Consider the following 23,492-nt stretch of genomic DNA (forward strand, 5'->3'; position numbering starts at 1 on the left):
AACAATTCATTTATAGGTTATTGTCATATCAAAAACACCATCCGCTTTTTAAAACTCTCTTCCCCACTGTATTTGTGCACAGGATGATAATGACAGTCAGTGTTGGTTTATTACACACTAATGAAATCCTTGTAATGAAATACACATACAAAGGCGCATTGGTGCTTGTCTGACTTACACTCCATTTATGTATAAAAATCTCTCAGGTGAAGTCTAAGCTGCCCATAGTTCTTCAACTCAAAGGATCTTAAATCAAGAGGAAACACTGTCCATTTATCTCCAGTCACACACACATATATATATTTTTTTTTACAAAGACAACTCGTTTTCAGTAATTTATTTTCAGCTTTTGTTTATACATTATGGAGATCACTTAAATCCCAAAGTTCAGAACACTAGAGATGCATGTGAAGAGTCAGAACGATTCCTTGCTGGGGAGACGTGAGAGGAAAGAGAAGGACTTGGAGTCAGAGGTGTAGTTCCAGGTGATTATTTGCAAAATCCAAAATCCCGCATTAACATTTAGTCTCAGTAGAGTTCCCTGCACTGTCCTAAACACCTGTAGTGTCACCAGGTTCCATTACTGATAAGAAGGGCATAGTGAAAACACATTCATGGGACAGGGGTGTATGAGGGTGGGAAAACTGCGACATGCATAGGACAAATATTTCCCATGCAACAGGCCATCAGAAAACACATACTCATTTCCCAAACACTACCAAAACTTAATTTAAGCCCCATCCACCCCTCAAAAAAAAAAGTAGAGAAATAAAATTAAAAAAAGGGAAAAAGTAGAATAAGAATATAAATTCATCCTTTTATAGTCGGGTTCTATCAATAACAAAAATATACTCTTCAAAAATTGTAAGTTCAAATATCATATGCCATACACTGTCCAAAACAAAAGAACAAGAAAATATCTATTAGCCAACAAAAAGAGCCAAGTAATAAATAACAGTTATTACCAATGCCATCATTTTCCTAATAATTACACTGGCAAAAATAAATCTAATACTTTCCAAAACTGATGACATTCTTGACTGTTTCGAGAAAAAAGAAAACAAAATAGTCCACTTTGTTTACGCATTTTGCTTTTTAATTACATGCCACTTTTAAAATCTTAAAAAATATCTATAAAAAAGGCAGACTTCTTAACCCCAAAAATATTTCTGGTCATTTACCAAGAGGAAATATTTCCCATCCCTTAACCCAAAACCCTTTGAACACAATTGGCAAAAAATATATTTATATATATTTATATATTAACAGCAATAACTTACCATTCATTTAACTTAATTTGTTGACTTGCACGTAGTATCTCCCATAGGAAGTTCAGTTCTTTTCAATTACATAAGAAAAATATTAAATAATACTATCGCTGAAAGCCTTTGTAAATCCTAGATTTGCTACCAAACTCTGGCAATCAGGACAGTTCTTTGAGCTCTGCAACATTACATCAAATCTAACGAGTGATTCATATTCGACCCCATATCTTAATTATTTGTCAGCATGTCATTTGTCCCTTGTCCATGCAAGGCTCCCATGCCACCAAGCTGTGAAAGCATGGCACTCTGGTCTCCTCCAAATGGGCCCTGGTCCATCGCATTAGCCTGTTGCTGCTGTTGGGATACCTGCGGTTGTTGCTGTGGAGGTGCAACCATGCCACCATGATGCTGAGGAAGATGACCTGGGTGAGGGGAGCCCATCTGGGTCTGAGGCGAAATGCGATGGGGTGAAGGCTGGGGCTGCAAGCGAGGAGATGGACTAGAGTTTGGCGGCTGGGACTGGGGCCGAGGCGACGGCTGGGGTGAGCGGACTTGGTTGCTTAGAGAATTGGGCAACTGCTGGCCCTGCAAATGGGGAGACTGGGACATCTGTTGCTGGGGATGCTGAGGGCTCATGGGATTGTGTTGAGCAGGAGATCCTCCTCCTAAGTGTGACTGTTGTTGCTGGAGGAACCGTTGCTGAAAAGCTTGCTGAAGCATGACTTGAGGTTGGGAACCAATTGGAGCAGACTGCATCTGCTGCTGCTGGAGGGGACCACCACCTCCAGGACCTCCATCAGCACCCTTAAGTCCTGCCAGAGCACTCTGCTGCTGCTGCTGTTGTTGTTGCTGCTGCTGCTGTTGTTGTTGCTGCTGCTGCTGTTGTTGTTGCTGTTGCTGCTGCTGTTGTTGCTGCTGCTGTTGCTGTTGTTGTTGTTGCTGCTGCTGTTGTTGTTGCTGCTGCTGCTGAATCTGAAGTTGCAACCTTTGTTGCATAACTGCTGTAACCTGCTGATGGGACATAGACCCAGAGTAGTTTTGCTGGGTACCTCCCTGTTGCTGCTGGCCAGGCTGCTGTGGAGGCAGTCCAGATTGCCCAAGATAACCCTGCTGCTGGGGTGGTTGAGGATGCTGGAACTGAGCATGTTTTTCCATATGTTGCTGTTGCTGTTGCTGCTGCAAATGCCGCCTCATTATCATTTCTCTGAACTGGGGGGAGATGTTAGACATGTTGGCACCCTGATTGGGCATAACACCTTGCTGCTGCTGCTGTTGCAATGCTGCCATTTGCTGCAAATTTCCACCCATCGAGCGCTGTTGAAGTTGCTGCTGCTGTTGCTGAAGCTGATTCATTGGCACGGTAGTCCCTTGTGCCATATGCATACCTCCTTGATTTGTCCCAGGATTTACATTCATTTGCTGGCCATCAATGATTCCTGGAGCTCCACCAGGTCCTCCTGGTACACCCGCACCTCCTGCTCCAGGCCCACCTTGAGCAAGGTACCTAGGAACCCGTTGCCTGATAAAGGTTGCCATGAGCTGAGGGTTCGAACGTAGTATATTCAGGACTTGCTGTTGTTGATGGGGAGAGCTAGGTAACCTTAAGGTTCTTAGGAGGTCCTGTATGGCAGCCTGAGGGTGATTTCCAGGGCCAGTACCTGCAGGTGCAGCCCCTCCTTGGCCCATCATACCCATTACACCAGAAAGCCCTTGTTGCTGCTGCTGACCAACTGTCTGCTGCTGTTGTTGTTGTTGAGGTGCAACCATTCCTTGCAGACCCATTTGGTTCATAACCCCAGGTCTCTGCTGAGGAGGCATCCCGGGACCATTCCACTGCTGCTGTGGTGGCACTTGAAGTTGGGGTGCTCCTTGCTGGCCCTGCTGTAACTGGACTTGAGGGAGCTGAGCCTGAGGTCCTGTCTGCTGCTGCTGCATGCCTGCTGTAATCATTCCCTGCTGCTGATCCATGTGAGTTCGGGCAACTGCTGCTTGTGTCTGGGGTGGCATTCCCTGAGGCCCACCCATTGCAGCTCCAGGAAGGTTCATGCCCATCTGGTTTTGAGTTTGGGCACCCTGATGAAGGCCATGTGGAGGCATCATTCCAGGAGCCTGGTTTCTTTGCAGGATCTTTTGCTGAGCCATTTGCCTCTGAGTCTCTGCGACTCGCTGAATCTTCATGGCAATTTCTACAGCGGCAGGTGGGGGGCCAGGTGGCTGATGTTGAGGCATTACAGGCTGCCTTAAGTTCGACTGTTGCTGTTGAGGGAAGCCTCCTGGCACCATGCCTGGCTTTCCCATTGACTGAGGAAGTGGAGAGGAACCTGGAGGTCTTTGCACATATGGAGGAAGGTTGTTGGCATGCTGAAGATGCTGAACTGATGTTGACTGATGTTGCTGCTGCTGCTGTGGGATCAGGGGCTGCTGCGGGATCAGGGGCTGCTGCGGGGAGTTGATCATACCACCACTTCCAGTCATTTGCTGGTATTGATGGGCCATCCCTGCCAACTGCTGTTGCTGTTGTGATGGAACACCTCCAATGCCAGGTTGAGTCACTGGAGGCTGACATTGCTGAGTGGGCGTCTGTGGGGTAGGGGGCTGAGTGCTTGGTGTTGGTGTACTCGGACCAGTAGTACTATTGTTCCCAGGAGATGGCAGCCCACCGTTGCCTCCTGGAAGCTGCTGGCCTGTCCTTTGCATGCTGGCCATTCTTCTACGCACCATCTGTGCCTGCTGAAGCCTGTGCTGGAGCTGTTGTTGCCGCAGTTTCTGCTTGATGTTGAGGCAGAATGGCACAGGGCACTTGTTCTCTTGGCAGTGTTTTGCATGGTAACAACAGAGTGCGATGAGCTGCTTGCAGATAGGACAACCGCCATTGGTTTTACGCTTGCAGCCTTTGGTATGTTGAATTACACGTTTCATTTTCTGGCAAGATGGAAGTGAGCAGTTGGCATTGCGGCACTGGCAGGCATGCACCAGAGACTGGATGCACCTCTGAATACTGAGACGCCGTGAGTCTCCAGGATTCTGCATTGAAGGAGCCTGGTTGTTGCTTTCGTCATCCAACCCCAAGCCCAGTTTTTCCATCTTGTGCTCGTGAACTTTTGTATTGTAGCAAGTGATGCAGAGATCATAGTCCTGTGAAGGAGAAGTTAGAATAATCATTACATAGTGTACTGGATGAAAGGACATTAATTAATCTGCATTAAGTACGACCAAGTATAACTAGGGTGAGCAAACATCCTGTTTTTCCTGGCACAAATTTGGAATAATTGAGGACACAGCAAAAAAGGTCTTCATTTGGATCGGTTTTGAGGAAAACCGCATATCAGCTTTACACAAAATTCGTAAAAATAATAAGGATCGTGCAATCTTCCCACCCCTCCCATTTTATAGTTCTTACCTCACAAACAGTGCAATGGAAGCGAGTTTCAACATGGTGCTTGCACTCATTGCAGGTATAGACAAAGCGGTCCTGGCTCTGGTTGTGCAGTTCCACCAACATGCACATGGTACTCCATTTGGAGCGCCGCAATGAAGAAAACTCCAGGTGCTTATCCCGTGCAAGTGTTAAGAAGGCATCACGACCATCCATTAAATCACACGCCATCAAAGGATCCGGGTCAACAATGGGCAAGAGAGAATTGGAATTGGGTGCAGCAATCAATCGGATAACAAAAAACACCTAACAAGAAAGAAAAAAAAAATATTGGAAGAATAAAAAAAATTTAATTATGCCAGAGCATATATTCACATTGTACAAAAAAAATTGTCAGACTTTGTGTTTGTCAAGCTTAGTGGCATCCTGGCCAATATTTCTTAATTAAACAATCATAGTACAGACACTGAATCAGGCTTTAGTCTTCTTCATACCTCTTTGTGCTTTTCCATTGTGGCATAGAGTTTCTGTGAAAGGTCATTGGAAACATTTGGCATGCCCGGCTTCTTTTTGTTGGCTCGGCTTAAGCTGCTCTTGTTCTTGCTCGTCTTCTTGTTGTTCTTTTTCTTGGCATTTTTGCTGTCACCTTTTGTTGTCTGGAGAAACAAAAAGAAATGTTCACAGCTATGTGAAAAAGCACTTTAACTGGGGAACAAAACCTGAGATAAGCGAGAGCTTAAAGACTAACATCAACGCTCTCATTGGATGTGCTGTTCTCCTCCCTCTTCCTTTCCTCCTCTTCTTGCTCTAGTTCTTTGATACTCTCTTCAAGCACATTGGGCCAGAAATCACCCTCAAAATAGGGCAGTTCTTTGGCGCTGGTGAGGCGATCCTCTGTTGCCTGTTTGAAAATGTCCTGTAAAAATAAAAAAAAATAAAAATCAAACTGGAGACTTCAACATTTCTAGATCTCACTCTTGTATGCTAAAAAATAAAAATGTATAAAGAATTTTTTTTTGTTACAATAACAAAATGTCCAAATTGTCCAAACCTTGTAGTCATGCACGATGCGCTCTGCTACAGCTTTATCCAGCATCTTCTTATACCACTCCTGCAGCCGCTTCGGCTTGGGTATCTTCTGGTCTGGAGGGTGACAGTGGAAGATGTAATCATCTCCTTCACTAGGAGGGCAGGCCCAGATGTGCCCTGTAGTAAACCTAAAAGAAAAAGACCCAAAAAGGTTTAACTAAGAATTTCACAAGGCAAAAAGCATGTGCACATGATTTAGTGGCTGACATCTGCTGAAACGGTAGGATAGGGAGTATCATCTTACCCTTGTTTTTTGGCATAGTCCAGATATCCTAAAATAATCTCATAGTACACGTTTGTTCTCAGAAAACGTGGCTGAAAGAAGTGGACGCTGTCCAGGTAGGATATGTAAACCCGTCTAAAGGATGGAGCGGAGGGGGGGGAGGGGGAGTTTAGAAGGAAACCAAAACTGGCCCATCAAATTATAAAAAGCAGTTACAGATACCTGACCTTTGATTAGGGGGTGGACAATCTGAGCCATACTCTTGCACGTGCATCCCAAAAAAACAGACATCAACACCATCAACATCCTCAAATGCAAATAAAGCTTTCGTTCTGTATGGGAAAGATTCTGCCATCTCTCCACTATCCACAAACCTGTGAAAAGGAAAGGATGTCATTAAAATCCAAGCAGACAAACAAGCCATGATGACAATTATTACAAATTATAGGCCTCGGTTTTATGGCTTTACACTATACATCAGAGTAAACAACTGTGGCTTCACAGCAAGAATATAAATGACGGACTGTTTTTAAGGAACTATTCTTGAAACGTCCAGCAGATAAACATGTTGTATTAAACGTGAGTGTCTGGTCTTAATCTATCCTGTCTCACCTAGACTTCATGCCTGGTTTGACTTCCACCACTTTGTCTGAGACATGAACAACACGAATAGTGACTTCACCAGATTCTGGTTGATTCTGTCGCTTCAGAAAGTCATTAATCCGCGTTTCCAAGTAGTTGCCTAGTTTGGTCTGTGGAAGCCCTGAAGGTCAAAAAAAAAAAAAAAAAAGTTTAAATGTCATTACTAGGATTAATCACTGAGAAGAAAACAGAGAAATTAGAATTACATACTTTTAGCAGCGTATTTATTCTCTTTACGGGTCTTGTTGGACTTCTTCAAACAGCAATCACACACAAAGCTAAATAAGGGGAAAGAAAAGGAATCTTGGGGTTAGAAACAAAGAGACCGTTGTATTCAATTTCTTTGCAGGAAACTCACCCTGATGGCCATATAGTGTCATTGTGCAAAGCACAGATCTGATGCATCTTACGACCACAATCCATACATTCCACAAATCTACAGAGAAAATGGGGATTAAAAACAAGTGTTAATACTGAGAATTTTGATGAGTGAACAAAACTGGAATTAAGGTTATATAAACTTACAGCTCAGGGTCGAGCATGTCATTTTTCTTCTTTTCAAACTGATCCTTGTTGATCGATCTGAAAATGCATGCAAATTGTAATACTATTAAAACAACAAAATGATTCTGTAGTATAAAAGGGTGCATTTATGGTGAAAAATCTCAAAAGGGCAAATCCAAGTTTACTGAGATCTATTATTCTGGACTTCATTCATAATTTTATTTTTTTAGGCCATTTACATGGCAATTACTATGCATTTTCTATGTTCAGAAAACGGATGGCACTTGACTACATAATGAGTTGGGTGCATTTACACTTGATTTTTGTGTTTAGATCACTAAAACCACATTCAGAGGTGGTCAGGGACAGATTATGACCACAGTCAGTGAAGTAAATGCTTGTCCATATTACTTGTGTAGCTGAACGCAGATAATAAATTACTCTAGTAGTAATTTAGTCTTACTATGTGCCATTGTTATCACAACTCATACTGCAGACACTAGAGAAAAAAGAAAAAAAAACTGTAACAGGACAATGAGACTGTAACAGGACAATGATTAAAAATAATGGAAAAGAGAAGTTGCTTACGTTTGAGGTTGGGATGGGTCATCTCCCAAGGACACAGTCTCACCCTGGATCTCATTGAAACACTTCTCACAGAAGTGATACCTGTCAGCAAGAAGCCCATATTTTGGTGAACTACACCATGTGCCAACACCACAGCCAATCACAGAGAGGTAACGAGGAGGTAGCCACCAATCAGTGCAGGACAAGGCAGGGCAGGGCAGACAGGCCAAAGGGGGAGCGCAGGACAGGGTCGTCGCCAGAGAAGCCAGTCATGATGCAGGATTTTTGAGCAGGGAGGGGTTTAGGTGCAGATGATTGGTCAGATGAAAGCAGGCGATAGCAGACACGACAAATGTCAAAGTACAGGGGAGAAGAAAAGGATTCACAGAAAAACATTAGACAAGACAGAAAAGGATGAATAAGGAGGGAGACAACAACAGAGACAAGCAGAAAGCCAAAGCAAAGCACAGATTAGCATTTACATGTATAATGAGGAAAAACCACTACAGCAAAACAGGAGCAGAATCAATTGCGAAGGGTGTTGAGACTTATGGACACATGAGCACATTAAACATGAACAAAAAGACTGCAGCCACAAGCAAACAGGCATTTTAAAGGTGTCACTTTAAAAATAAGAATTGCTCCTTTCATGACACTGGCATTAATCAATGCAACAGCTCAAAGTTGTATGGGATTTTGTATATTTACAAGCAATTATTGAAATGATTAAATTACTGAAAATCATAAGACATTAAAGGGTTCATATTTTTTTACATACAAGTAAATGTTTTCATAAATACATAGATAAAATCTAACCAACCACAATTTAATGGAAAGAAACAGAGATGGTATAAATGGCCTTGTAAAAATTATGATTTTTGGTTCAAGAAACCTCAGCTTAAAATATGTAGACTTCACAATAAATATGATCCTAATAAAACTGTTTTAATTAGATGTAGCAGAAAAGGAGCACACTTTAAAATGCCAGGTCTTTTCACACACATAGGATTTTACAAGGTACTGATTGGTGGAAAAGGTGGGATAACAACACTTATCAACTGTGGTGCAATTGTCAGTTCACTTTATGTGGCCAGGTACAGTGGAAAAAAAGCAGTTTAACATGTTTCACATGCATATGCAATAAATAATCATAACATGGGTCATTTGGGTATACGTGTATGCTTGTGTGTCTGTTGATATTAGCCTCAGTTGTAAGTTCCTTACCTGTTCTGATAACTAAAGTAAGCAGCATCTCGTGGTATAGTGCACAGCTGCTTCCCATAGCAGCACAGAGTTTGGGGAGAAAACTCAAACTGTGAGAGAGAACAAAAAAAAAAAAAGCATTAGGTGAAAACATGACAAACGTCTGTTTAAATGTTTGTAAATACAGATCCATTTCAGGCATTTTTTAGATCAATACATTCTTCAATCTGTGCTATGACACAAAACCCAATGTTATGACTAACTCTACGGAAAATAAATTAATTTGGTTAGCTCAATGCCTACACCACAACGCCCATTACCACAACTACAAACAAAGAGGAAAGTATTGATTTATAGAACAAGAACCACCTCAAAAGGTGCAAACACTACTACGCTCTCCATTTTACCTTTCTCCCACAACAGTAGCCAAGGCTCTGCATGACCGGGTCAATCTCCTGCTCAAACACCTCCGCCAGCTTGGAGCAGAACTTGTAGACTCGTGACGTCTTGCGGTTGTACAGCCAGGCGTTGTTGAACATGAGCCAGATGTCATCCACGTATTGCCACGGTTCTTGGTACTGGCCCGTGTCTAGCTTCCGTTTGATAGTAGACAAGTCCATGGGATTCTTCACAATGTCGAAATAGTCCTGCAATTTGTAAAAAGCGACAATGTTGAATATTAGTACAAATATCCACCTACATGGGAGAGAATTAACGTAATACTCATTTTCAGCATTTAGAAAATGTGTTTGAAATCCCACAAGTCATCCGAACTGCTAATTTTGAAATCTGTGCTACACGATTAGAGAAAACAGAGAAAAGGGGCTGTGGCATTCTCCTTTTGATAAAAACTTCAACTTTCATAATAGACTTTTGATCTTGCCACCGCCCCTCTGTCGATTTGATTGGCTATGGCTAGAATACAGAAATTTGGAAGTTCAATCTGTAGTTTTAACAAAAGCCCTGAAGGTATCAAAAGTCTGCCGGATGACACAAACTGGCCTATTTTGCCTCATCAGCCTGACTTTTGCTGATAAATGTGGATGTCTGGGTGCAGGTAACACAGACAAGAGTACATCTTGTTCATGTACATACAATATTAACAATTTAACAAAGCAAAACGCAGCCAATTATTCTTTAATAGTATGGTTATATGAAAAAAAAAAAAACAGCACTGTATTAAGGTGGCTATGACCAGACAGCAGACATACTGGTATTCCCAGTAGTGAAGGGTCCACAGGCTGGCGGAAGGGTAAAGACTCAGGGTCCTGGCGGTAAAGAGACTCCAGTGTGGGCATCAGGGCCTGCCTCAGCTCCTCTGGTTTAAAAACTGGTGACAAAGTAAGTAAAAGAAACAGGATTACTACAGAATCAGTTCTTAATCTCTGATGCAACAGTGAAGATTCTAGCTATTCTAGCTTTACACTGTAAACCAGCAACCGGTTAACCTGTGGCATGCATGAAAATATTTGAAATCAACTCTTCCGTCACTACTGATCGTGAGTCAATTTAAGCAAGCCTAAAGCATCAAATTACTAACACATCTGTCATCAAATAGTGAAATGTGAGATTTATTAATTATGTTGCATGTCTATTTAATTGTTGGCTACATAATATGTATATAGCATCAATACCAAGGTACCAGTGGTTGGTTCTATACTGCAGACAACCTTAGCAGCTAAAATACAAAGGTGGGTTCTGATCATACTTTTCTTTTTGTTAGGGATTCCCGAAGGTGAACTGTGGGTTGCTGTAGACCCTGAACCTTCCTCCTCTTCTTTAGGCTCAGTCTTTATCTCTGGCTTTCTGTCTTCCCCAGCTGCAGTTGACGAAATCTCCATTGGCACACCACCACTCGTCTCCTCGTTCTTGATCTGATAAATCACAAAAAAGCAGTCAATCCACATGGAATAATTTTGAAATATAATTTATTCCATATCTCTCTCTGTAGCAATGCATGTGGTGTTGTAAAGCAGAGAGATCAGTGGTTACAGGGGCAGTCGTGGACTAATGGATAGAGAGTTGGACTTGTAACCCAAGTTCGAGTCTCAGGTCCGGCAGGGATAGTGAATAACCAGCGCTCTCTTCCAACTTCAATACCACAACTGAGGTGAGACCCTTGAGCAAGGCACCGAACCCCCAACTGCTCCCCGGCCGCCAAAGCAATATGGCTGCCCACTGCTCCGGGGGTGTGTTTATGGTGGGTGTGTTCACTACTGTGTGTGTGCACTTGGAATTTGTACTCTGCATTTAACCCATCCAAGTATGGGTCACCATACTTGGCCACACGTCACTTCACTCACTCACTTTAAGAAAGATGTGAGAATTAATATTCTTCAGACCTTGATTCTTGTTTAATGGAAATAAAACTTTCATTTCTTACCTCAGGCTTTTCCTCAGCTTTAAAGTCTTCTTGTTTTCCAGTTTTTCCTCCTGTCATGCCTTCTTCATCCTCATCCTCATCCTCTTCTACTTTCTGCTTGACCTCCACCTTGGGCTCAAGGGAGGTTGTGGAGTCTGAAGGACCCTGTTGAAATGTGTCCGCACTGCTGACGGAGGCAGGGGTAGCTCCCTGGCCATCCACTGGTAGAGAACCCTTATGAGACAACTTAAGACAAAAAACAAAATGGTCAAAGGTGAAAATATCCAAAACTGAGGCCACCAGTTAAAATGTCACTGAAATTAAATCATTAATAATCTATGATTTTCATATAAATAATCAAGTACATTTATATTTTATAAATAAGCTTGATTATAAGTACCATATTTCTGAACCATAAACTGTCCTTGAATTTAAGATAGACTGCAATTTATAAAGTGGAATGCATTAGGAACATTTTTGTGCATACGGACATTTTAGAAATCTTTCGTAGGAACATTTCAGAAATTGTTGAACGGGCAAGACTTTATAAATTAGACCCCAGGATTTGTGTTGCATACCAAACAGCAGTACTCACTGGAGTGCGGGGATGCTGGCTGGCATTTGGTGTAGAGAGGCCACTATGAGACACAGCAGGAGGAGTTCCTCCAAATGGCTGCTGCTGAGGCTGCATGGCATTGTCAGAACTGGCGGACGGAGGTAACTGCTGCTGACTGCCGCTCGTTGCTAACTGGGGTAGGCTGGGTGTGTGAGGCTGGGGTGTCTGGGAGCCCGGCGTGGGCGTGGGTGTGCGGCTATGAGCTGGGGAAGGAGAATTCTGGTGGACGGGTGGGCAGTTTGGGAGGCTGACGGACTGTGTTGGGGTGGACGATGAAGGGACCCTACTCATGCTGTTGGGACCCAGAGAGCCCACTGAAGACCCGCTGCCTGCCCCTCCAGCAGACCCAGGCTGGGCTAAAGGACTGCCGATTGGTAAAGATGATAAACTAGGCATTTGCCCCTGCTGATGATAAAAAAAAAAAAAAAAAGCAAACACTGAGAATGCATTCATGATGCAGTTCTGAGCAAGTATCACATATGATGCATTGCAGCTCTAGAATGTTAAATGACAAAGACTAGGACCACATGTTTGCTCAGTGAAATACAGGAACTCATAATAGGATTGTACATTAAGAATGTAATACAATTCAGAGAACATCTATGCTCTCTTACTTGAGTGACAGTGCTGTCATTTCCTGGGTATGCCATGTCAACAGATCCAGCACCAAGAACAGGATTTGAACTTTGAAACTGTCCAGTTTGCATGTACTGATTTTGCATCTGTGCAACATTTGGCTGTGGCATCCTCACACTGCCCAAGCTTCCCTGAAACAGCCAAAACACTCAGCATTCAGAAGAAATATTTTGTGCACACGCTTAAAACAAACTTTAACCACAAAACTACAACAAGCATCACTTCCAGTCACAGTAATGACCTGGTTAAGAGGTGTGCTGAGTGGAAGAGGAGGTGTAGATCTCTGGCCCATGGACTGCATTCCCACATGGCTTCCAAAGGGATTCATGCCTGCAATGCACAGAGAAGAGAGAATTAATAAATATATACATATGTACAGTAACATTGTTAAATATTACAAATAAAAACAATAGTTTTTATTTTAATATATTTTAAAAGGTAATTTATTCCAGTGATGGCAAAGCTGAATCACACCAGTCTTCAGTCTTAATATTTTTGTGGAAACCATTAAATATTTTTCTTCAGGATTCTTTGATGAATGAAATTAAATTGCATTCTTGCTGAATAAAAGTATTTCTTAAAAAAAAAAAAAAAAAAAAAAAAAAAAAAAAAAAAAAACGGACTACTTGATCAGTAGTGTGTACATACGTACAGTTAAATATTTAGAATACATATATGTGTGTGCGTGTATGAGTGAGTGAGTGAGTGAGTGAGTGAGTGAGTGAGAGAGAGAGAGAGCAGCAAATAAAAAAAAGGTAAAAAATGAAGAGATCCAAAACTGAGGCCACAAGTGAAAATGTCATTGAAATGAAATCATTTTCTGATAAATAAATTAGTACATTTAGATTTAAGCTTGATAATGGATGCCATACTTCTGAACAATAAAGGGACATTTGTGGCCATTTTATACATGGAGTTGATGCATTTGTTACTGTACTTGAATTTAAGATAAACTGCAATTTATAAAGTGGAATGCATTTAGGAACATTTTTATGTGACATCTTATAAATCGTTCGTAGGAACATTTCAGAAATTGTTGAACGTTCACATTTGGGATCATTCTAGGCAAGATTTTATAAATGAGGCCTCGGAATTTTTGTTGCATACCAAAAGTATTTCTTAAAAAAGAAAAGAAAATAATGACCCTTTGATCAGTAGAGAATACACACATAAAATATCTTAGTAAACATGCGTGTGTGTGTGTGTGTGTGTGTGTGTGTGTGTGCGCGCGTGAGTGAGTAAGAGAGATACAGACCAGCAGCATTCTGCATCCTGTTCATCATCTGGTTTGGACCAGTAGGCCGCACCACTGAAGGATCCGAGAGAGGGCCATCTACAGGTAGAGGGGCAAAACAAAAAAAATGAAAAGACCTTATGAAATTGCTTGACAAGAGCAGTTTTCTGTTCTGTTGGCATAGTTTGGGTAGGACACATTGAAAGGCTTGTCCCTTTTTTAATAGCCACTAGGCCTTTAGTTACAATTTACCTGCTAACTGGTCGCAAGAAGAGACAATTTCGGTGGATGAGTACTCACTAGAAGGCAGTCCTGTGGGTGGCCCTGTCTGACCAATCCCAGTGGGACCTTGCTGCAGGCCAGTGGGGGGTATACCAGGCTGAGTAGGCATCATGCCCTGCTTCTGTAACCGCGTCCTCCTCTTCTCTTCCAGTTCCTTCTGAATCTTATAAATCTTCTCCGCCAGCAGGTGATAATATTCCGCCTGAAAGTGTGATGTATAATGACATAAATCAGTGATTACAATGATAAACAAAAATCATTAACAGCCAATCAAGACAATATACTCACCCTGCTGTTAGCGGACTCATACATATCCCCCTCAACTTTACGCGCATAGGCCACTAGATTCTCCATCCGCCGGTCCTTCAGTGCAGCTGGGTCTGGAGTGGGAAAAATGGCCTGGACTCTGAAGAAACAGAACAGCAGCAAGGGGCATGAAAATTAATATTACATGAATATCAAAAGCCTTGGTATTCACTGGTTATTTATTGGTGATTATTATTATGAAGCAACTGAAGTACTTGTTCTTCCACTATGATTTATTTATTTTTATTGCCATACCAGCATCTATGGCTATTTTCATGACAAGATCGCTGTATTTTAAAAGAAATAAATAGTAACAACACTGTATGAAAAACAACTCAATATAAGAAACATTATATAAGATTTTTAATTTCAATATCCGAAGATTGTAACTTAAGATAATGTTCTTCCACAACAAAATGCAAGTAATTAAAAAAATAATAATGTAACTTCTTCAGGCATAATTTTCACATAGCAGTGTCCAACTTACAGTTTGTGCACCAGGTGGTTGCGTAAATCTTGGGTGATGTCCTCGTGCCAGCTCTTCCTCATGCCACCACTGGAAGCTGGGCTGGCCATAGGCATAGACCCCACACTGCCCACAGCATTGTCATTCATCAGACTGGGGAAAGGGGAGCGAAAACAAATGAGGACCACTCTATGTTTACATATGAACTGACAGACACCTGCTGCTGCGGATTAGTGGTACTGTGAGATTTTAAGACCATCTGAATGCAGAGAAGTAAATGGCGACTAGTTACGCAAGATGAACCCAAGGGTTGTTTACCTCTGCGAGTTCATGTTCAGATGCAACATTGTATCCTGGAGAAGGTTAGCTTGCTGATTCGGAGACTGACCACCCACTGCTCCATTTACTACCATAGGATTTGCTCCTGTAACAAAAAAGGTCATGAGAAGAGGTACCACTGCAAAACTTAATTTCCAAATCTAATAAAGTTTGGAGTCAGTAAGATGTTTCTGAAAGAAATCTCTTATGCTCACAAAGAGTGCATTTATTTGATAAAAAATACAGTTAAAAAAGTAATATTGGTAAATATTACATCTTAAAATAGATTTCTATTTTAAAATGTAAATTAATATTTCTGTGGAAACTGAAAAACTTTGAGAATTTTTTTTTAAGAAATAAATGTCTTTACCTTTTGATCATTTTAACACACCCTTGCTGAATGAAAGTATTAATTTCTTTAAATAAATAAAAAAAACACACCTTACTGACCCCAAACTTCTAAATGGCAGTGTACAAGTACAAAAAAACTCTGGAAAGTATTGTTCAAATAAAATCTGAAGCCACTGTTTGTCATTACCCATTGTGTTCATTGCCCGTTGTGTTTGTTGAACAGGCTGAGGGGGAGCCTGGTTTCCCTGGTATGTAAGGCCCAGTGCTGCGTAAGCCCTCTCGATGGAGCTGGGGTCTATCTGCCCTGGGGTATTGAGATGGGGGGCACTGGGTGGACCACCAGTTACATTACCCAAAGAAGAACTTAACCCCACGCTTCCAGTGCCTAGGAGAGCTGAAATCATTTGGGAAAAAAAAAAAAAAAAAAAAAAAGCAAGAAATCAAGATAAATTACTGAAAATATGAATGCCGTTTTGCAACACTGCAGACACTCACTCTGTTGATTCCTCTTGTCCCCTGCGTTTTTCAGTGGTAGACATACAGGACAGTCGTGCCGCGTGCAGTTCTTCCAGTGAGAGATTATCTGTCTGGATGAGGCACAGTGTGCCACTAAAAATCAATAAAAACACAAACCTAATATTAGTAATAGCACCGTGTTGTGTAAATAGGCAGAACTGCTGAACAATAGAACTAAAAGTGCCACGCTGTTTCAGTTCTTTGCAGTTTATACACTCACCTTGGCAAGATTTGCCAGCCTGGCAGTGCGTCATGTGGTTGAGGACGTTCTTCATGGTGCGACAATGGGGCAGGGTACACTGCCGTACTTCCCCATTGGTCTGCTCCCGTCGCTGGCACTTGTGGGCATGGAGCAAAAGCACCAGCTGCTGCTGTATGAGTTTGCGCTTTTCTGGGTCAGCCGCTGGAGGAACTCCTCCCACCGCTGTTGCAGACACGGCTGATGGAGCTGATCCGGGCCCGAGAGTTCCTTGGGAGTTAGGCACCATGCCGGCCACTCCTGCGCCTCCGGCAGCACCCGCTGGGGAAGGCTGGGAAGCCTGCTGTGAAGAAGAAAAAATAAATAAATAAAAAAAAACAGACATTAAGATATTTTGTTGATTTCATTAAAATGAGTCTAAAATCTATATGACTGAATACAAACCATGCCAGGTAAGCCCTGCATAGGCTTCTTGTTGAGGTTAAACTGGGCCGGACTGTTGGGGAGACCTGGCTTGTTCTGGAGCTGAGGGGCCAGCCCTGCAACACCCAGACCCTGACTGGCAGGCTGACCATACGGGCCTCCATAGGGGCCTGAACCTGCATTTATCCCCATCTGCAACACACAGACGGAGAGAGATGAGAATGCTTCTATTATATCCACAATGCGGACAAAATCTCGGAATCCAGTCATAAAAAGAAATGTCAAAATTGGGATGAATACATCAAAGGAGGACTGTACGTTTAATCAAACTGCAATATGGGCTAGTGTCTGTGTCAGCACAGTAGAGTCTACACACTGAAGCATGCGTGATGCTAGTGGTGTTTTCAGCATCTGCATCAATCTTGATATAAAGTGAATTCGCAGAACAGCTCTTGAGGAGTATTTCAACATTTCATTTGATAAAACTATCGTCAGATACACATAGCAACTCAAAGGTCTTCACTAGAAACCTCAAAATAAAAGTTTGGTTTAATTCAATGAAATTATGACAAATATATTACATGCAGTAACATTTACTTCTCAAAGTAATAATAATACAGCTTATTAAAACATTACTTAAGGAATATCACACAATTTTTCATCCATGATTTTGTCCTTTAATTTAAACAGTAAACCTGTTGTACAGCACTTTGATTGTGAACGAATATTTCCTTTTTTCTGCAATCAAAGTGCTGTACAACAGGTTTACTGCTTAAATAATTTGATTACATTTTAAAAGATTCATTAAATTGTTCAAGTTTTCTACAGTTATTTCATTACCGCTGGCTTTGATTATAAATGTGTATTGAATCATAAAACTGAATCAAGAAAGTAAAAAAAAAAGACAACAGAATTTCTAGAAAAAAATTAAACTAATTTTATGGGGTACTATTAAAAATTTGAGCCATTAAATCAGAATCCAGAAAAATTAAACCAAGAAAATAGAATTTGGGAAAAATACAATGATTTAATGCCCTATGAAAGATATGAGATCATAAGGAATTGTAGCAATATAGAAATATTTTCAAGTATTTAGCTTATAAACATTTATATTTTAAAGCTAATTATAAACAATTGACTGTTATTAAGTACTAATCTACATTCTGTGAGAAAAATGCTCACCTTTCCAGTCCAGAACGCCATGTGCTTCAAATGAGAAAGCTACTTTTAAAATTGAAGTTGGCATAAAACAGTTGTGATCATCTTTCTTCTCTATTGTTATGTATATCCGGGTAAAACGCAAACAGGAAAAAAATGTAGGCAGACTAGAGACTTGATTTTGTCCATCTGGAAATGATTGGATTAATGTTATTTACTAATTGCTGCGATCTCATGCGAGTAACAGGTTGCTGGAAGGGAGGGATTATTGCTCCAAAAAGCTGTTGTCATTTGGCTATAATTTATCATTTTGAATGTATTGGTCCAATACTGAAACTTAACACAAAATCTGACATTTACCTTGTTCATCGCTCCAGGCTGCTGTGCCCTCAGTCCACCCTGACCTCCTACTGTCTGCTGCTGTTGAAGAGCCTCTGCTAACAGGTTACTGCTGCTGCCCATGCCCAGATTATGTTGTCCTATTCTGGGCGATCCGTTCAACATCTGTGCTCCCAGCATGTTTTGCTGCTGAGGCGCGGGTCCTCCTGGCTGCTGCTGTCCATTGCCTTTCTGAGGTCCGAGCATATTCCTGTTCATGTTACCCACCATCCCTGCCATCTGCTGTTGTTGCATAAGCGTGGCCTGGTGCGGGGAAAGATGCTGCTGCCCTTGTAGGCCCATGCCCTGAGTACCTGGAGAAGCCTTCATATTCCCAAATAGCCCCATTGAGGCTCCTGCTGGGCTACCCATCGCACCCTGCTGCTGTGCTGCAGATGCGGATCCATGCCGGAGGAGTTCTGAGAGCTGCTTGTGTTTGGCCGCTGCATCCTGGCCACTGGACACAAGTCCTCCAATGGCCCCACCCCCACTACCCAAACTGCCGTGCAACTGGCCGAGGTCCCCTCCATTTGCTTGACTCAGCTCCGAGGAACTGATCAGCTCATCTGGAAGGTCATGCTCCAGGTCAAAAAGCGAGCCAAAATCTACAGCAGGAAGTTAGAATTTAGAAGCAAAATTAATGATGAAAACAAAATCCAGCAATATATTCTGGTCTTGGGATAGATTCAGTGATATACTAAACACTGAACACTAAAATTGCATTGCAAAAACATCTCTAGACCTTACATATTTTTCCATTCCACTGATCTTGCTTTTACACAGAATACACAAACGCATTATGTTAATGGCCCCTAAATCAGTTTACAATATCAGTTTAATCAGTGCTTTATACTTACTGTGCTTTATACTTTATACTTAAAAATACAGTAAAGGCATGTTCACACCATGGATTAGGGGTCGACCGATTATCGGCCTGGCCGATTATTGGCACCGATATTAAGCATTTTTATGATAATCGGTATCGGTCATTTTCAAAAACGATGTGCCGATAAAATTATTTAATTTTGAAACGCGCTATTTGGCTCTGATGCAGCCTGTCCGAACTCACCACTCTGTGGCCCTCAGCAGTCTCCGCCCACCGCGCATCTGATTTGCTGAGAGTCAGGAGTCCGACCAATCAACGAGGAAGACTAAAGGCACTCACACCGAAAGCGCTTGCTAACTGGTGCTGCTTCATCACGCATCAGTTATCTCTCAAAGGCAGCAGCAGACCTTGCACAAGTTGCAATAAATTACAATCCACTACACTGAAGTTGCAAAAACCTCAATATTATCTATTTATGGTTTCCGAGATGGGGAAAACGCAGGGGGACTCGCTGAATTAGTCAAAGTTTGGATGAATTAATCAAAAGTAGGTCAGTACACTTAAATCAACTCACAATATGGACTATCTGTAAACATTAAGCTGCAAAAAGACTATTTAAATATGAATTCTGCATTTTCGGCGTGTCTCTGTATATGTGAATGGCACAGACGCGCGGTTTTGACACACACACACACACACACACACACACACTGAAGTGCGCGACGCTCGCGGGGTTTTCCGCATCTGCCATGTCACTAAATGAGGACATAATATATGAACATCATCCCCAGAACTGCTCTGAGAGTTACTTCATGAGCATTTGACTGTTTCGTTTGAGTAAAACGATCGTCATATCATAAATAGGCTACAGAAACTTAAGAGGTCCTCATGGCAACCCGTCAAAATAAAAGTTCTGTTTATTTACTAATGCTACTACAATTATTACAACTTTTGTTTAAAAGAACAATCACACAATACGCTATTTCTTCCATGTTTTAATTTTAATAGTAAACCCATTTGTTTGCCAAATTTGAGTTTAACTCATTTGATTAAAAGATAAATTAAATTAATGTTTTATGCCTTCATTTGCACTGCACTGTAAATGAAAACTAATGGAAATTACTGTCACATAGGCCAAGACTAAGATACTGTCACATAGGCCAAGACTAAGATACTGTCACATAGGCCAAGATTATGATGACGGAAATTGGGACATTTCAATAGGCTATTGAACCAAGTGAGCCTATAACAGGCTATTAGTGTTATAGTTACATTAAAATAGTTGCGGTCTACTTCGCAACTTCTACAATGGAGCTATGAAGACAATTAAATTATTTACACTCATTATATACATTGCGCTTTTTAAATTAATCAATTGATGTGCATTAGATGATGAATTGAATAGTCACCTCTTGTAGGTTATGATTTAGTCAACCGAAAATAATTAATGAAGAATTATGAGAGGTTATGCTATTACACATACATTTCTAACATGTAAATTATTGAAGCCAAATACTTACATTTCCCCAAGCTGTTTAGCTTTAGTATTCATAGGCTTAATCATGAAGCATACAGTGGCCCCACTTTTAACTCTCTCTTTATATATATATATATATATATATATATATATATATATATATATATATATATATATATATAAAACCCTTATTGTAGATGCATGCATGGGGGAAGACAAGAGTAAGAAGTGCAACCAACACGAGGGAAGGCCATTTTTGTCAGAGCCCTTGTTATTCTTAATTTTGATATTCATTTTCATTTTTACACCAGACATATATATCGGTTCAATATATTGGTTATCGGTATCGGCCCTGAAAAACACATATCGGTCGACCCCTACCATGGATGATGAAACTATAGTTTTAACAATCATTGTAATTCTATGAGAAGTCCACAAAATAGCTGTAACGATAATGACACAGAAGAAAAATATTGTTGGAACTGCTTTCAGAAAAAAAAAAGAGCTAGATGTAACTGCAGCATGCACTCATTATAAACAAAGTTATTGTGCATTGGTGTGGAGGCTTTATAGTTATTGTTGTAGTTCTTGGTGTGAGCGGCCCTTCATATAATATTACATATAAAGCTAAATGGCCTCCAAAAATTCTTCCATCTGAAGAAGAGACCTCAGTATGAGATTGAAGAGACCACCGTGACCACTTTCTATCAACATATGAAAACACAGTTTGTGATATATTCATTTGTACTTTAGAAGTGCATCCCAAAACTGAATGTAATGAAATGGGCATATCCTGTCCTCGCTATGTAAAACATTATTTCCAAAATGTGCCAAACATTTCCACAGCCACTTAGCTGGATAACTGACAGCCGTGTTTATTAATGACTGACTATCTGAAATGGCTGGCTGTGGTTTGACAGGAAGCCAACCACACGAGTGCATGTCGTTGAATTAGGATGTTAAGTGTTTAGGTAGGCGCTACTTAGATTCTGAAGTAAAATGTTATTTGCTGGTGACACTTCCTCATTAAAAAAAAAAAACAACACTATGTCTAAAGGAAACTTCAATTATTGCAATCATCTACACTACCATTTGCATCTATTCAAAAGTAAAAAAAAAAATTAACAATGTAGCCTAATTTCCTAACATCTGTAAATTTTATAGCACCTTATCTGACAAAACAGCTATTGGTAAAACAGGTGGAAATGGTCAAATTGCTCCAGAAATTATGCTGGTCTTACAAATGAAGTGAAGCAGCTGTGATGGGGACCACACATTCACTCCACAGACAAAACAATTGGATGCTGAGCATGTTGTGTATAAAAACGGTAGACTCGGATGCATTTACATTTCCGCAACGCAATAAAATCCCTTTGGTAACAGAACCGGATCAAACTCGTGGTTGAAAACATTAGGAGACATCACCAAAGAAACGTATTGAAGATACGTTCAAGTATAATAACTCGAACCTTTAATGTTTAATAAGAAACAGCAGGACACTTAACGTTATGTGGTAATAATTCGTATCGCTAAACATTGAATGTGTTTTGCGGTTTGTTTTTAAGAGACGGGCTCGTCAGTTGTGTTATGGCGGAACAATGGAAATCAAAATACAAAAAAAAAAAATGACCGACGCACTAAAAGGCTATTTGAGCCAGCAAGCTAACTCACTCAAACACAACACAAGTGCACTGGTATCCTCCGAATCACACAAACATTAAACCTCTTCAATTCAAGCTCCATAAACAAGCAAATAAATTCATATAAACCAGTGAAAAATCCTCCGGACCTCAAAATAATGAGGAATTAGTTGATATGCATCTAGCTAACAATGGCAGGGAGTTGTTGTGTGGGCCTTCAGCATCAGTCTGTTATTAGCTGACCAGCTAGCTAACCAATTTTATTCACATTTATTAACAATAAAAAGAACAGGAAAATATGCAGAGTAAAACACAAGGAATAGCAGCTATCATTTGTGCTCGCTGCACATGGGCAGTTTGTGACAACAACTGTGGGTCAAGTAAGTTACAGTCAGAAAGTTTTGAAGTCAATTGACTCACAGTTTAGCAGGCTAATTTATGTTAATCACTGTCGATTATTAATAAATAAATGAGTATTGAGGAAATGTGAAGACTAGGCTTCCAGAGGCTATTCGTAGAATTTCAATCATTAATGCATTTTATAATTTATACATTATATTTATTATCTGAAGAAGTGATCCAAACTCTTTGCAAGTGAACCAAATCGAAACAGGCGTTTCACAGAAGAAAAAAAACACTACTTTTATTGCCACTGCATATCCGATATATTTTTCATTGCACCAGTTAGTTTTACATTTACACCAGCTGACACCAAGCACAGACCCTCGTGCAGCCGCTGTGAGTGAATCCCAACATCGATAAACAAGCGCTAATGCTAACCTAGCTGGAATGACAAGCTAACGCTATCTCGTGCGGATACGTCGTTAGCTTCCCAAACTAGCCTGACAACAAAACTAAAAAGAAAAACCCATTCCCCGCTTAAAGACTTCAGCGTGCATGGGTACATAGAAAACAAGCAAGCAGTGACTCAAACATCTCAGTATCGTAATATTTACCGTTTCCATCGCTGGCCGAGGCAGATAGCGCCGGGGAGGACAGTTTAGGCCTCTTGGCTGAAGGCGGGCCAGACTCCAGAACGTTCTCGGCCATATTTTTTAACGATTTAAAATATATATTCTCAGAGATAGGCGCTTAAGCCTATTCGTAATCCTCGATTTTAAAAATATCGCTTTTAAAAATATGACATTTCCCCCTCCTTTTTAGGGACGAAGGGGGGGAAAGTCCCGTGTACAAAATACTCCTCTTTCCTGGGCTCGCCTCTCGATTTCAGCTTCGGCGTATCAACCCCCCTCCCCAGCCAGATTTGAGTTCTTTATACAATTCTGCGAGCGGAGGAGGAGGCAGGGGGAGTCGGCTCGGCACGGCAAGAAAGGATAAAAAAGACGCTCGCAGCGGCTCTACAACTCATCCAGTCCCGTCAAGAGTTAGAGAATTGAGCAATGATATGTTTGAAATAATTCTGCTCTTCTGCCAT

General features: G+C 41.0%; 1 protein-coding gene across 2 annotated transcripts; it reads right to left on the minus strand.

Annotated features, from left to right (window-relative positions):
• Nucleotides 1-317: 317 nt before the first annotated feature.
• LOC306852412 (histone acetyltransferase p300-like) lies at nt 318-23,492 on the minus strand. 2 transcript variants are annotated; one of them, XM_079389192.1, is made up of 31 exons: nt 23,014-23,492; nt 18,097-18,719; nt 16,600-16,770; nt 16,177-16,498; nt 15,936-16,049; nt 15,628-15,834; nt 15,090-15,195; nt 14,793-14,924; nt 14,288-14,405; nt 14,018-14,201; nt 13,739-13,816; nt 12,725-12,813; nt 12,462-12,614; nt 11,827-12,252; nt 11,253-11,477; nt 10,578-10,743; nt 10,081-10,199; nt 9,277-9,516; nt 8,891-8,979; nt 7,688-7,768; nt 7,121-7,177; nt 6,954-7,031; nt 6,806-6,873; nt 6,566-6,716; nt 6,181-6,327; nt 5,975-6,088; nt 5,693-5,858; nt 5,390-5,557; nt 5,136-5,297; nt 4,666-4,947; nt 318-4,400 (listed from the first exon to the last, which is right to left on the minus strand). In XM_079389192.1, exons 1-31 carry the CDS (start codon nt 23,105-23,107, stop codon nt 1,494-1,496), a joined length of 8,037 nt encoding a protein of 2,678 aa, XP_079245318.1. In that variant the 5' UTR covers nt 23,108-23,492; the 3' UTR covers nt 318-1,493. The 2 variants fall into 2 exon arrangements, with proteins under 2 accessions (XP_079245318.1, XP_079245319.1); XM_079389193.1 differs by having other exon boundaries at nt 16,177-16,495; nt 23,014-23,250.

The sequence above is a fragment of the Barbus barbus genome (genome assembly GCF_936440315.1).
Source record: "Barbus barbus genome assembly, chromosome: 32".
In the NCBI taxonomy this organism is placed as follows: domain Eukaryota; kingdom Metazoa; phylum Chordata; class Actinopteri; order Cypriniformes; family Cyprinidae; genus Barbus; species Barbus barbus.